Raw genomic sequence first — 15,871 nt, forward strand, 5'->3', positions numbered from 1 at the left:
ACTATGAAAATGGGAATGAAAACAGAAAACAATTGTATGCTCAACAATAAACCAGTACAACAGGTAACACACTGTAGTTATTTAGGTATAATTTTTAGTGAATATGACACATTAAATATAATGATGACATAAAGAAAGGAGGTAACATGGGGAGCCAGTTGAATAAATGCATGTGCACGTGCACAGAGCCAAAATAGTATAAGATAGTGTTCAACCCAATTATAACATATGATCCCGGGCTGGATTAGAAAATGAATGTGACTAATCAAAAACTAGAGGTATAAGATATAATTTTCCTGAGGAAAATTAGAATAAAGAGATGTCACCTATGACCAAAACCATATTAAAACAAAAATATCAGAAAAGAACTTCTGATATTAATATTTGAGAGTGTATAAGCACAACTAATCTAAGAGAATCCAATCACTTATATAGAATGGGAGATGAAAAATTATCATAGTTGTTATGAGACCTAGATAAATAGCAGATGGGTTAATGCACTTAGATAATAGGATATGAATTCTCTGAGGGTAATACAACAGAAAATATGCTGTAAATGGAATTTAACTACCCATAACACAATGGTCAAATATTTGAACTGGTATTGCTCACAAAAAATATAGCCAAAGTTCCTTTTGTCATTTTTAGAAAAGAAACAATTATGGTATGTGGTGTTAATAGCAACTTTTAAGCTATTCCCTGAAAGGAGAAATTCTGACACACCAAGATACAAATATCAATAAAGCAAATACTTGAAAGAACAAACTACATAGCATTCTTGATATAATGAATAACAGCATAAATATGTTAATATCATTCAAAGACTGCAATGTTTTTCACTCCTTAAAAAAGCTTTTTCAGCAAACATTAACTGTGCAACATAACACTGAAGGTAAGCTCTTATAAAATTATGACAGCCATTAACTTGACACAGAAAACAAAGGTCTGGAAGCTTTCATTTTCTGGTTAGAAAAATCCCAATCATAACATTATTATTATGCATTATTTTTTAAGTAACTTCTTTCCCTACTTATTCCAACCACTTCATGCCTCCTTTTCCTATGACTTTTACTGGAATCATTCTCTCTCCCTCCCTCCTCTACATAATATACAAGTTATTTTTTATTTATTTATTATTTTTTTAAGCACACCTGGTTTATCTCACTACTTCCACGACCTTCATAATTAAATTTCTCTTGGCTTTTGAAATTACTTTCCATACTACCATAGTAACATCTTGAATATTCGCATTCTCCTCCCTAAGTTAATGTTTTTCTCATGTAAATTTTTAAGCTAAATGATTCACTTATACCCAGTAACAATTTTCTTAAACACCTATCATAGTTCAAGTGACTTTAGTCAGTTCATCTATAGTATGTTTTCCCACAAATTACCTTACAAAACACACAGAAGTCAAATCCAAAACAACTCATAAAAAAAATAAAGAAAAAGAAAAGAGAGGAGTGAATAAAAATACTGTTTCAGATTATACAACCATGAAGAAACCACCTTCTTAAAAAGGTGAAATCTAAAATGAATGTTATCAAAATTAACAAGTAATTAATTCTTCCACTGGCAATTTTAATCCTTTCATGAGTGTACTTAAAACTAGTTTTTGTGCTGCAGCACAAAAAATACTTAGAATAGATTTTTTTTATTTATGGGAAATATTTTTGTTCTTTTTTGTTCAATAATATTACAAATTTTGAAATTTGCTGCCATATTTCTTCATGATTTCAGTCCAGCTATGGACAAAAACTAAAAAATTCAGTATACAAAAATAAATGTTCTTTATAGAAAATGGTACTTCTTGATTTTGGCTTCTAATGGACAAGCTATGGTGAACATGCTTTAACACCTATAACTAAGAAATTCTAATAAACCAAAGTGATAAGAAAAGCACCAAGAGGGGATGGAATACCTATTGAGCTGCTCAAAGCCCTGGGAGAAGAGACAGTTAAAATTTTAACAGCTCTATGTCAGCAAATTTGAATCACAACTACATGGCCTAGGAAATGGAAAAAATCAGTTTATATACCTTTATTGAAGAAAGGCAATGCAAGAAAGTGCGAAAATTACAGAACTATAGCACTGATTTTTCATGCAAGTAAAGTCTTACTTAAGATCATTCAGAAAAGACTGGAACCATTCATGAAGAGAGAAATGTCAGATGAACAGTCAGGATTTCGAAAAGACAGAGGAACAAGAGATCAGATCGCCAATGTGAAATGGATAATAGAAAGAGCACAAGAATATCAAAAGAATGCCTACCTTTGTTTCCTAGACTATAGTAAGGCTTTTGACTCCGTAGATCATGTGAAACTGTGGAATGTGTTAATAACAAGGAGTACCAGAGCATTTCATTATCCTTCTGAGGAATCTTTATTATGAGCAAGAAGCTACTGTCCAAACAAGATCTTGGAGAAACTGAATATTTCACAATAGGTAACAGGGTGCAACAACGATGTATTTTATCTCCATACATGTTTAACTTGTACAGCAAATACATTTTAAGAATGACAGGGCTGATATACAGATGATACCTTTGCTAGCAGAATGCAAAGAAGATTAGGAAGAACTTATTATGAAAGTTAAAGGTGCTAAATATGACCTTAAACTTAACCTCAAAAAGACAAAAGTTATGGCAACATGTGAACTTAATGATTTTGAAGTAGATGGGGAGAAAATGGAAGTAGTTAACAATTTTGTGCTCCTAGGATCCCGAATTGATAAAGATGGGTATTGTACTGAAGAAGTTGGAAGATTATTACTCAGAAAGAAAGCAATGACAAATTTAAGCAAGATCGTTAATTAAAGATAAATATATTAGCCTCACAACAAAAATCAGAATCGTGAAAGCAATGATATTCCCTGTGGTACTGTATGGATGTGAAAGTTGGATCCTGAGAGTGAAAGAAGGAAGATAGATTATAGGTTTGGAGACGCTTATTAAGAATACTATGGACTGCAAAACAAACCAATAAATCAGTGATAGACAGAATAAAGCCAGATTGCTCCCTCGAAGCTATGATCATCAAGCAAAAACTGTCATACTTTGGACGTATTATACGAACAAATGACAGTCTAGAGAAGATGATGCTTGCTAAAGTTGATGGAAGTAGAAGAGGAAGACCAAGAATTAGATGGGTGGATGGAGTTAAAGAAGCAACTGGAAATTCTGAAAGAGCTGGCTAGGGACAGATCTGAATGGAGAGTGTATGTTCATAGAATCACCAAGAGTTGAAAACAACTCGATGGAACATAACAATAACTAAGTGATAATGCACACATACTCAATCATGCAAAAATCATGGAGAATCTAGAACTACAATAAAATGGATACAACTAAGACACAAAGCTAAAGTCTTACCACTCTATTGAACAAGGAAGTATGCAGTAATTACTTAATAAAGCAACAGCATAAACAGGTATAGTAACTAGTGTGTAAAACAGAAGTGCTAAAAAGGCATATAAAAAGCAAGTCTAAATAAGTTTGTTAAAAAAATCATCATCAAATTCCTGATATGTACCCTCAAGGGGTGTACAGGATATGATAGTTACATTGTATTCTCATTGGCTTAAACCAAAATATAAAATGATAGTACAACATTAAAAAAAAATAGATCTGGAAAAGGCACGTGACAAGGTGCCAAGAGGAAAGCTCTTTAAAACACTAGTACATGGGACATTATATCGAGCAATATATAGTCTCTATTTAAGCTGTAAGTCAGCAGTTAGAATTGAAGGATGTACAGAAAGATGGCTCGATGTTAAATCAGGTGTGTGTGTGTGTGAGAAGGGTGCACATTATCTCCATTGTTATTCACTAACAATATGGATCACATTATGAAGTGGTATTAAATCTGATATCAAAATTGGCAATGTTAATCTTAGCTCTTTACTTTATGCAAGTTTACAAGATTCCCTGACTAAACTGAATAACTGTTGTAATAAATATGGTATGAAAATCAGCAATAGAAAGACAAAGACAATAAAAATAGGCAGAAACAATTAAAACATCAACTGTATCCTGAATGGTGAACCTACAGAACAAGTAAAACAGTTCAGCTATTTATGCACAATTTTTAGTGATGGCAAATTAAATAGGGAAATAGACAACAGAATTAGTAAAGCTGGTATAGTAGGAAGTCAGCTGAATAAATTTATATGAAATAAGAAAGAAATTAATCAAAACGCTAAATTAACTGTATGCAAGTGTTCAAACCAATTTTAACTTATGGATCTGAGATCTGGGTTAGAAATTAAACACTTGATCAAAGACTGGAGACCTCTGATATGAGTTCTGAGAAAGATTAGTGGAGTGACCAGATGGCATCAATGGTAGTATCACATTAAAAATGAGGATATTAGGAAAGAACTTGCCATTGTTAGCATTCAGAACATGTTAGTAGAGCTAATCTCAGATGGTATGGTCACTTAAATAGAATGGGAGAGGAAAGATTAGCAAAAAAGTGTTCTCTGCAGGTTGGCAGGAAAAATACCCAGAGGAAGACCAAGATGTAGATGGATTAATACAGTAAAAAGTATCTTAAAAAACAGAAATATAAGATCTGATAACATTGGAATCTTGACAGATAACAGATTAATTTGGAAGAAAATTGTAGATTGGAAGTTAATAATGGTGCGATTTTTTCATGTAGTACTATCATATTCCAGATATGTACCTGAGGGTACATACAGGAATTTGATGATGATGAATAAAATCAACCAGGTATTAAAAGCCTATATACAATATGTACATGATCTATACACAGTGATACTGATGTTATGTACAAATTATTAAGAAAAGAAAAATGCTTGAGAAATATGATAAAATCTGCCTTAATGTGTACAGAACATAACTAAAATAGAAACTGTGCTCATTGATGGTTAATCACCAGTACAACAGAACTCACACACAGGCATGCCACCATTCTTCAGTGGGATGGAATGTGCAAGATCACCAACCTATGCCAAACAGAGCAAGAACAACTTCCTCTACAGTCCCTGCATAGAGCACACTGTCACAATTTGATTTCAGGCTTGATTTGACGAAGCCTGTTATTGGTCTCACTTCCATGATGACTGCCACTGAGATAAAAGTTTGTCTTATGACTGCCTGCAATCAGTATAAGAACAGGCAAATAGTGGAAGCTTCAGAAACAAGCTGACCTTGATTGGAACCCAACAGAAGCACACATGCAAATGTAGCTTCCATAATTGAGAGGAGGACATGTTGGATAAGAGAGCCCTAGGCATTTCTGCAGCTATAGTCTTCTTATTGTCACGAGTTTTGCAAACCTGTATATATAATGCACCTTTGTAACATTAAAATCTTATGTAGTTTAAGTCAAGGTCTATAGCAAACAGCTCAGCAGTAGCTATTTTCTAGTGGGATCTGAGCAGAAATTATGCAATCTTCAAAGACAGCAGATCTGTCACAAGTCTATGATTTTGAATCACCTGTGTAAATGCCACAAAATAGAGTACTCTTATGTGTCTGAAAGAGCTTCTGGTTGACAAAAGGAGAGGAGAGACAGAACATTTGGATAGCCTGCAGAAAGAAAACTTGTGTGGTGGTATATATGAATGCCACAGCAGTAATGTATCATTACATCTATGCAATATTGTCAGCTCTAAAAAGAGCATTTGTTTTCAAACTAAAGAATAATGAGTCTGATTGGTGCTGTATATTTTTTCCCCACACTGGGCAAAATCATTGGCCACACAGGATATGGCAGGATCTTTATCTTGGCAGTGCATAAGAGAGAGCTACTATTGATGTCAAAGTAATAAGGATGGTCATTTGTCCTAACATCGAGGGATCAGTGAAGTTTGGAATGCTCCAGTTGCAAATTCTTATGGTGATAGTGTCCAGCCATTATAGCGTTCTCCCTGACAGAAGCATAGACTCCAAACACATAATCAAGTTTTGATGTAATCAGTGCATAGTACAAAGAAAGAATGTCTGTCAGCACACCAGGAGGTGGAAGATAGGATGCAAACAATATTCATAGTTTTATAGCATAGCACTTATCTTGGCATATGTGAGGAAAGGGAACTAAATTTCTAGTCAAATATTCAGTCCAAAGAACTGGGCTTTTGTTGCAACTAGGCAACAAGCCCAGACTTCTGCAGCAAAATGCACACAAGCTGTTTTCTGCTGGGAAAATCTGAACCTGTTTGCAAGCACACCCAGAATCTGGGATATGACCATCATATTCCAGAATCTTACATGAATAACAGAAGATGGTAAAAGCCATTCTGCATAAAGAGAATCACGGTCAGGGAAGTTGTTCGGTTATTGAGTTAACATTGATTGCAAAGAGCAAGACACAAAACTGAACCTTTCAGTACTCCCTGTGTGGTTCCTACTCACTCTAAAGACTGGTTTGGATAAAAATTTTTTGATAAAGAGGAAGGTTCCTCTGATAAAGTTGTGTAGGTCTTTCAATATTCAAAATCTTCAAGTAGTGTTGTATGCTTTTCCATCAGACTAACTGATCATGACATATTCACGACTAGGCTACTTGCATATAGAGGCTAATGACTTCACATTAATTGCTTTAATATTGATAAGTGGAAGCCAGACTCAGAAAAGATACCAAGGCTGAAGTAATGCAGAAGTAAATTCCTATATACAAGTAGTGAAAAGGTGTATCACCTTATTATTAAAAACTGACCTACTTCTGACATTTAAACCGGCTCAGAGTTTGGGATGTAGAGCCTAACAGGGCAGTTGAGATAACCTGCTTTCATAGATGGTGGTGGCTTCAGTGTATTGAATGTAACGATGATATCCCTAGTCGGAACCAAGTCCATCCCTATATGTGAGGGTCCTTCAATTCAGAGGAGATCTCTTCATAAGGAAGATTTCAGAGGTCCCATTCCGATGCTACACTTCTAGAAAGTGTTTAAAGTTGTATGTGTGTGTGGGAGGGAGGGACATGATTAGTATTTCCCCTGATGTACTGCACAGTTTCATAGATTGTATCGCTGCTGCTTCAACAAGAACGTCTCCTGAACAGAATTTAATAGATCCTGCCAACCATTCTGGATGAATGGTGACATTCACCAAATTGACGTTCCCCTGTTGCATGTAAAATTAAGAATAATTGTGTTTTTCTTGCTGTCTGATGCTTTGTTTTTTTATTTTGGTTATTGAACTTGGTTGAGGGCCCTAATAAACAAGTGGATGAAAAATTATTCATTCTCAGTAACAACGCTGGTTCAGCACCAGAGCACACCATTCACCACAGAGCCACATTGGGACATCCACTCTCTGGCAAGCAATAACTGTGCTTGGGAGCAGAATGTCAGGGCTAACCTGGATGTCATACCAGCACCACAACAAGCCATGAGGAAGGACACTTACTGCAACACTGTTGATCCTTGAAGATAAGCCTGCTAAGCCAACTGATTCTGGCTGGGCTATCCAGAAGTGCTCTTCTTCTGACCAAAGTGGTCCAAGACCACCACCAGATCTCCTTTCTAGATGTCAATGGGTCACACTGCTCAGCAAACATCAAAGCACTGAAACTCAGTGATGGTGGTGGTCTGGACGATAGAATATAAAAGACTCTGAAGAAGTAGAGCAAAGAACGAACATGGGGGGGAGCATAGAAAATGAATACGAATGAAGCCAGTATCACTGGAGTCCCCTCCCATCATAAGCAGGTACCTCACATTGGGGGCAGGGGCATGAAGATTAGAAGTTTATGCGAGTCATTTCTAATCTTGCATACCAAACAATGACTACATGGAAAGCCTTTCAGAGTGAATGTTAGATATCATCTGAGAAAATATATGGAGGTGCTACCAATGCAATTAAGCATTCCAAAGTCCGCAATTAGTAAAATACTGAAGAAACAGAAGTTAGCAGATACTGAGATGTGACTAAGTAAGCCTAAAAATTACCAAATGACACAAGCCAGAACCCCCCTGAAAAGATTGGCTATTTAATCTTATCATACAGTAAATGTTTTTCTACTATACATATGGAAAGCTGCAGCAAACAGAGGCCATGAAGCAATGAAATTGAGGTGTTTCAAGCTTGGGTATTTTTGTGAATCACACCCACATAAGGTTGTAAACATATTGTCCACTATTGTACACTAAGGGTAAGATAACATGATATATCAAGTTAGAGCCACTAATAAGCAAGATGTACTTTCATATCAGGGAATGAAATTCACATGCATCACATCCATACCTACAGGGGAAGTCAAACTGACAACCTAACCTATTCGTTACAAGATTGTTCAAAGAATCCTATTTATCTGATTGTCCCAGGATGCTTGGAGGTGGCAGTGTAATGCAAGACTTATTAGATTTTCCATATTAGATGCGCTCAGTTTTCTCAAACATCAGCAGTCATGATTGTATATACTACAGTTAGACCTAAATACAATCATGACTGCTGATGTTTGAGAAAACTGAGTGCATCTAATATGGAAAATTGATGGTACTGGTCTTTACATCCTCCAAATCACCAATCTCTACATAAGAAAACAAGGATTGGAAACATAATTTGAAGAAAATATTGCACAACTCTGAGTGCTAGCAACTCAGCGCTGCCCTGAACCAGGTGGAAAATTTGTGAGATGAACACAGAATTAGGGGCAAGGAAAAGATGATGCTTTTTATTAATAGGTCTTGCTAATGCTTTAGTAGTGCACAATCCTAACACCTTTCTACCAGGAACTGGAAGTCTTCCAGAATGCTGAAGCATTTATTACAACCAGTTTCGCAAGGACAAAATTCCTCCACTAGGTTTTGCAAGTGTTTACCAGATTCCTTGCTCCTATGGCTTATTTTATGGATAATCTTTTATCCATTAAGAAAAAAAAAAAAAAAAAAAAAAAAAAACTAATTATTATATTAAGTACCTTGGGCTTGAACAATTGGAGCTTGTTAAACATGAGGATACTCTTTGCCATCTTTACCAAACTCAGTTCTTTGGTGTAAGACTAATTCCTTCATAAGAGTGGACTTTTTATGGAATGTCTTTGTAATGAAACTTGTAGAACGTTACTCCAGTGCCCCAACTTAAATAATTCTGATCCTTCATCTCAGATATCAAAGATTAGCAGACTGAAAAAGTACTAATTTATTAATTAATTATACACTTTAATTTTTTTATACATCTAAGTTAGGAAGATCATTTTCTTTGTTACGTTATTGTAACTACTATGGTGGTGCTTTTTAGAATATTTCTGTTAAATGTATAATTTGCTGTTCCATTACTGTACTAAAGATACCTGTGAAATGTAGGCAAAAATGTTACACAACTAATTATTAGGATTTCCTATGCAAGTTTTCTATATTATTAACATGTGTTCCATATTTTTGGTACTGTCTATAGATTAAAGACTTTAAAATTACAGAAGTGATCAAGACTAATCAGAATACTTTCATGGTATTTGTCAACAGCAGTTTCAGGAATCTTTTTCTCTTGCTAATAATTCAGAATATAAGCATACATATTATGTGTAGGTGGGTGGGTGTACACATGCTAGTTTTTTCCTTTGAGAGCATTCGTTTTAAAAGGGAAAAACTCAAAGAAATTCTTTCACATATAACAATGAGTGTAATAAATTTATTTCCAAGAATTTTTTGATATTCGAAATTTTATGCAATTGCCTGTCCACGAAACAAATGACTGGTTTATTAAACCGAGATGAAAACTAATTGGGTAAATGTAGTTTAACATATTAAAAGATCTATATTTTATCTTACATATATTTCAGAAAACTGACTGTCTTTTATTAGAAAAAGATCTCTCTGTATTCTGAGCTAAGTTTTTATTCATTTATTAGATTTTTCATGTGTTGACTATGTATAAATTTTAATTTGCTTTAAAAGAAAACTTAATGCCCAAAGCCATATAAAAAAAACTCTTAAATCAATGGATATAGAATAGTTATAATATATTGGAAATGAAGATATTCTGTGGTGACTGGTTGTGCAATGCAGTTTCTTTAGTTCATGTCCATCATGGGAGAAACTTTTTTAGGTCATATGTGGTAAGTGTTTCACATATAACACTGAGTGTAATAAATTTATTTCCAAGAATTTTTTGATATTCGAAATTTTATGCAATTGCCTGCCCACGAAACAGATAACTGGTTTATTAAACCGATATGAAATTTTCAGAAAACTGACTGGTCTTTGTGCCTTATCCCATCTATTTGGGGTTGGCCATTTTACATGATGCAACCCCAACCGACTTGTTACAGAGTCTGATGGGAGGGGTATTTTTGTCTGTAGAAGTGTGTGTGTGTGTTCATTCATAGGGTCGGTTTGCCTGTTCTGAGGGACAAAAAAAAAAAAAACTGAATTTCCAGGAGGGGAAAACCTCCACCTCCGTATGAGACTGGCTAACTCACCTTTAGTCGAAAGAGAACAGATAAAGGTTCCTCATGTCATGGACAGGAATCGAATCCAGGTCTTTGTCAATCCTGACTGAGCTAAGGAGGTTGTCTTGTGTGATAAGACAGCGCTTAAAAAAAAAGTATGTGTCATACCCCTTTGTCAATTCAGGTTCTCCTTGGTTCCCCTTCCCCAAAGACTGTCCTTGGATACTATCAAATCTTGGGTATAATACATATGCCTAATTTAGTACCAAAGCTGACTGATATTAAAATTGAAGTTCATGTGTGTACAAGGTGTGACAAATTCCCTAAACACACACAAAAACTATATTTTCTTACCTATAGACCAGCGGCTATTATCACCTTCGAAGTAATTCCCTTGTGCAATAATGTGATTAAACTATGCTGTCACTGTTCAAATTATTTCTAGAGCTCATCTTATGGAATATTTTTTTTATTACTGTCAACAATACACTACTGGATGTCAGAAAATATGCATCCTGTTAAGATATTGGAAATAACTAAAAATCACATGGAGCTAAGTCTGGTGAATATGGAAGATGGTCCAATTTTATGATTGTTTTTTTTTAGCCATAAACTTGTGGGCAGCTATTGCATTACGTGTAGGGGAAATCATGATGGATGAGCGAATTGTGTGAATGTTAATGAAACAGTCGTCTTGATCTGTAATCATAACATTTGTGCGATTTTGGTCTTGGTGAAGATGTTTAATGGAAAATCATCTTATGCCACTCAAATACACTAGATGTGTTTTCATGGAATCATCAAAATAAACCACTATTAGCATGTGCTGAGTTTTAATTATGCTTTTGACTAACTCTGCATAAGTGCATTCAATGAATCAGTGTTCGTGTACTAAGTTCATTGAATATTCTGCTGAAAGCAATTAACATCCATGCAAATTACCACAGCTTGTCAACTACTGGCTTGATTGTATTGATGTGACTCAAGGCAACAGTATACTAAATATGCAACTGCATAGTTCTACCTGAATTTCCATAAATGCAATAGTATGAGGACATTCTAGAATTTAGTTATTACGCCTCATTTAATATGCACCCAATGGTACAGTTCTATCTAGTTCTAGATGAGTAAATAATTTAAATCTTTTTTTTTTTCGATAATTAATTTCATAGTAGTGATTAAATGCCAGATAAGTACAAAAACTATTGCTAGTCTTATTCTAATCAATACTAACAAAAGTCTGCATATCTGCTAGTAATATTGCCATCAATTTCATTTTCATCTGCCACCATCATCTTCAATACAGTTCCATGGATTAGAAATAATGTGCACAAGAGACAGATTATGGTGGAACTTAATCTTGATCTCTGTGAGGTCACAGATGTATTTTTTCCCTAAATGGTGATGCTATTGAAACTCAAGTTTTTTTCCCCCATGCAGTCATGTGAAAGATGATGTACAACTATTGTCCAATAAACTGAGAGACCATGTCACACAGTGAGATGTATTACCCATCCATAAGATGCTTTAAACTGTTATTTCCACATTAGATTTTGCAGGCTACACAGCTTTCAGTCTTATTTCTGAATGTCAGACTATCATACTGCCTTCCATCTACCACCCATTCCATTAACTTTATCAGAACAGGAAAATTTCCACTTTGTTACAAGGCAACATCTGATTTATTTTTTTCACAACTCTAATTAGCCACATTGATGCTGTTGATATGTAGACTTCATGCCTAGATGCTGCAAACTTCAGCATATTTCATACTGCCAATTTTTCAATGAGGTATAACACTAGTCACAAGATCATTTTATTACAAACATAATGTCAAGCACCTTCATAAAATCTGTACAGCTAGATTTCTTGAATGATTTATAACTGATGAGACTCAAGAGTAGTATTTAAGAAGAGATACAAGATGCAAGCACAGTAGTGCGAGTCCAAGTGTAATTAGTGTCCCTTGAAGTAAACTAGAATACTGTTAGCAGTTGTGATTCTTCCTCATTCTAATAACAAGTTGAAGACAGAAGCAAATAAGCTTAAATTTTCTTCCATATTTTATTAGACCAATGAATGTCATTATCTTCTTCAATTTCTTATCTGAAAACCAAGGATTTTGAGAGCTGAAGCCATTCCAGTTTGTTTAGAAAACTGGTATCATTTCACATGAAACAGCTATTCAATTATTATTTTTTTTGCATTCATTGTATTTTCATTTTTTACCTCCATTAATATAAGAAACTCCTCTCTCCCAGTATTACACTAAGAATTATTTGCCTTCCTCTCTCTTCTTTTACCACAAAATTTGCATATGTCGTTTCAACTACCTACCTACCTAGCTAGCTTTCAAAATGTCTTGTCATCTTGAACATTTCAAAACATTATATTTTGTTGTCTTTGGCATACTGCACAACAATACTCCAATTTTCTTATTCTCCACCACACACCTGAATTACCCTCTTATAATCTGATATTACTTCATTTTCTATTATTGAAATCTCATAAGCCTTAAAGCCACGCAACACAAATTACCATACTAAATAAAATCCTTAATGAATTTGTTTTGCACTTGTTCTCAAGGCTTTAGAATCCTGCATTTCAACTTCAGAAAAAAGATTAGTCTTACAATCAAATTCTAAAATTATAAAAACCATTAAAATTCAAAAATGTCAATATACTATGATTAGAATAGCGTTGTAGATCACTGAATTGATAGAAGATTAAAGTATTAGTAAAATACCAGAAATGATTACTAAAATACATACACAAACAACCCAACTTAATAATGAACATAAACTAAAATTTAGCATTCAGTCTTGAAACTATTTAGTGCCTACAGAAAACTACACATATTACAAATGAATAAGCAAACCGAAAACAGCACACAGATTTAAAAGCAAAAGAAACTACTTTCACTTCCAGACAATGATTCCAAAATAATATCCAAATCATGAACCAAGAAGAATACTTAGAAAATTAAATAGCTCATTCTGTAGCAGCAACATAAAACATACATATAGGAGAAATCATTAAATCACATCAATGAAAGAAAGCTAATGTGAATGTTAACACAAAAAGATTTAAACAAATACTCATTATACTAATGAAAAATTCATCCATATTTCTCACTTTCATGTTATGCCATATGTGCTTATTATAAATCCTGCCAGTTCACTGCAAGATGGACAGATGTCAACCTATAGTTGACTTTGGGCTTTTATGCTAAACTTCAAAAGGATATCACATTACTTACTACTCACATTACAGTACATACATATGTGGACCAAAAGAATGATTAACTACAGTAGAAAGTTTGCTATAGTGAATTTCCTTTATTAATATAGCACTATTATAATATAATGCTATTTTGATGAGGATTTCTGGTACTTTGTTATAGTAAGAGATAACTGTAATATGTATAGAAAGATTCAAACAGATGAAATGCATGTCAGTCATATTTCCATCTTACTTAAAGATGTCAGTGCTAAAATTTTACATAGCACGAATCTTTGTGATATACCCATAAATCGGGCTATCTTTACTGCCACTACTAAAGTAATGGGAATTATTTCAGTCTTATGTGGATCTAATGATAAGAACAAGTTATGTAAACTAAAAGATAATAATGGTAATTATATATGCATGCATTTTCTGAGAATAGGTTCTCCAAATTTTTATATATAGTTAGTGGTCACCCATGTTGTTTAGACAATTCTACATGCATGACTGCAATCACTAAAGATAACATAAAAAATGACAGGCATCAACAAGAAAATTGTTGATTTACAGCCAAAGCAACTAAGGATATAAGACCAGCGTACTACATAAATTATGCTTTTCTGGCTGATATGCTTGTTTTAAAGGGGAAAAAATCCTGCGACTGACATAGCAACTTTCATAATAGCAGATAAGTCGATGCTTGAATAATCAACAAAAGTCTAATCTGTGTGGCAGTAGACTAGAGTTACTTTCATAGGTGAAAATCCAAACAGCAAGTAGCATAGAACATGGGATCTCTTTCCATTATTAACTAAATTAAAAAAATATGTTCAAAACAATTATAACAATGTTTCATATGGATTTCAGCAATCTTCTTGAACAGAAAACATCAAATAGCTGATTAAGTATCAATGACACAGCTAAGATCAAGGCTGTCAAATGTACTTGTTCTCATGTCAATTGCTTCTGAGACTCCCATCCTACTGAGAGGGAAAGGAAAATAACTTGGCCTTACTTAGAGAAAATAAATAATTTACACTGAAATATGATCTCTGTCCCAAGAAAATTATGCGAAGCAAATCCATTCAAATTGAATGCAAAAAATTATTTTTAATAATTTTTCTGAAAACAAGGGGCTAATAATCAGTAGAAAAATGCCTTCAGGCAATGAAAATTTCGCTTTAGAGAGGAAAAACAAAAAGGAAAAGTTAAAACATCTGTACATCTGCAAAAGCAATATATTATGATCATTGCAAAACTTCATAATTTTTATCCTAAGTTTAAAATAACTATCAATAGCATACAGTCAACCTTCATTATAGCAAACTTATAGGTGCCAAAAAAGCTGAGCACACTTCTTATCATAAAACACTACTGCTATGGTCAGGACTTTGTAGTAGTTTGTTATAATGAATGAATTCACTATAATAGTTTTAATAGGAAATTAGTGCTATAATGACAGTTAATTGCACAATATAATTATGAAGAAAATTCAAAGTCTCATTTGGCAAATTTCATTAATCCATGCATATCTGTTGATCTCTCTTCATAATATAGCTTTATTTAATCACTAATTCTTTGGGCTTTGCATAGAGAAAATTAACTTTGTTCAGTTGCTTTTTTTCTCCTAAAATATTTTGTAATATTACATTAATAATCAAAATAACTGTAATCTTCTCATTTTTATATATAAGAACATTACAAACTCAAAATTTAAATTTTCTGAATACATAACTTCACTGCAAAAGCAGAACACATAAAAGATTAAATAATTTCTATAATCTATATGTAGAATATTTATCTGCAAAAATTTTGTATAGATGTTCTCAATCACAAATATCCATGCTGTAAGTATAGTTATTATACCCTCTCTTTAATAACTGTCTCATACCCTATAATTAAAGCTGGAACTTCCTACCTCAGTTAGTAACAAACTTCATCAAAAGAGAATTTTGCCCAAATGTTTATATTTGAAAAAAAATTATTAAAAAAAAAAAAATTGCCAAATTATATATTCAGTTTAATGGAGAAAAAAAGCTAACATAAACATACAACATTACAATTATGGGCTCACAAATTTCTCTGAAACAATTAAAAACTTTCATCACTTAGTCTACAAATACATTTTTGGGACCAGAGTGTGCAAGTGAAATGTAAAATCTTCTATCTTTCAATTTTAGTGAAAAATTTAAATTATATTCAGACACTTATGTCTCTCTGTAGAGAATAACAAATGAAGTGTTCCAGGATAATAACACCATCTTTAGAAAGAAACAAAAACAGTAAAA

At 33.6% G+C, this 15,871-nt stretch overlaps 1 protein-coding gene across 15 annotated transcripts in view; it reads right to left on the bottom strand.

The window, feature by feature from the left end:
- The window catches only part of LOC150109073 (uncharacterized), a 64,541-nt gene that overhangs the window by 22,124 nt on the left and 26,546 nt on the right, over positions 1-15,871 (bottom strand). For 3 of the 15 annotated variants that reach the window (XM_090405418.1, XM_090405411.1, XM_090405427.1), the window contains one exon: positions 8,889-9,093. The exons of the other annotated variants lie outside the window; for them this stretch is intronic. In XM_090405418.1, coding sequence (XP_090261544.1) covers positions 8,889-8,939 — 51 coding nt within the window. In that variant the 5' untranslated portion in view covers positions 8,940-9,093. The remainder of the gene's footprint in view (positions 1-8,888; positions 9,094-15,871) is intronic. 15 annotated transcript variants of the gene reach the window in all.

The sequence above is a fragment of the Typopeltis vanoorti genome, chromosome 2 (genome assembly GCF_054136105.1).
Source record: "Typopeltis vanoorti isolate ZY-2024b chromosome 2, IOZ_Tvanoo_1.0, whole genome shotgun sequence".
Lineage (NCBI taxonomy): Eukaryota > Metazoa > Arthropoda > Arachnida > Uropygi > Thelyphonidae > Typopeltis > Typopeltis vanoorti.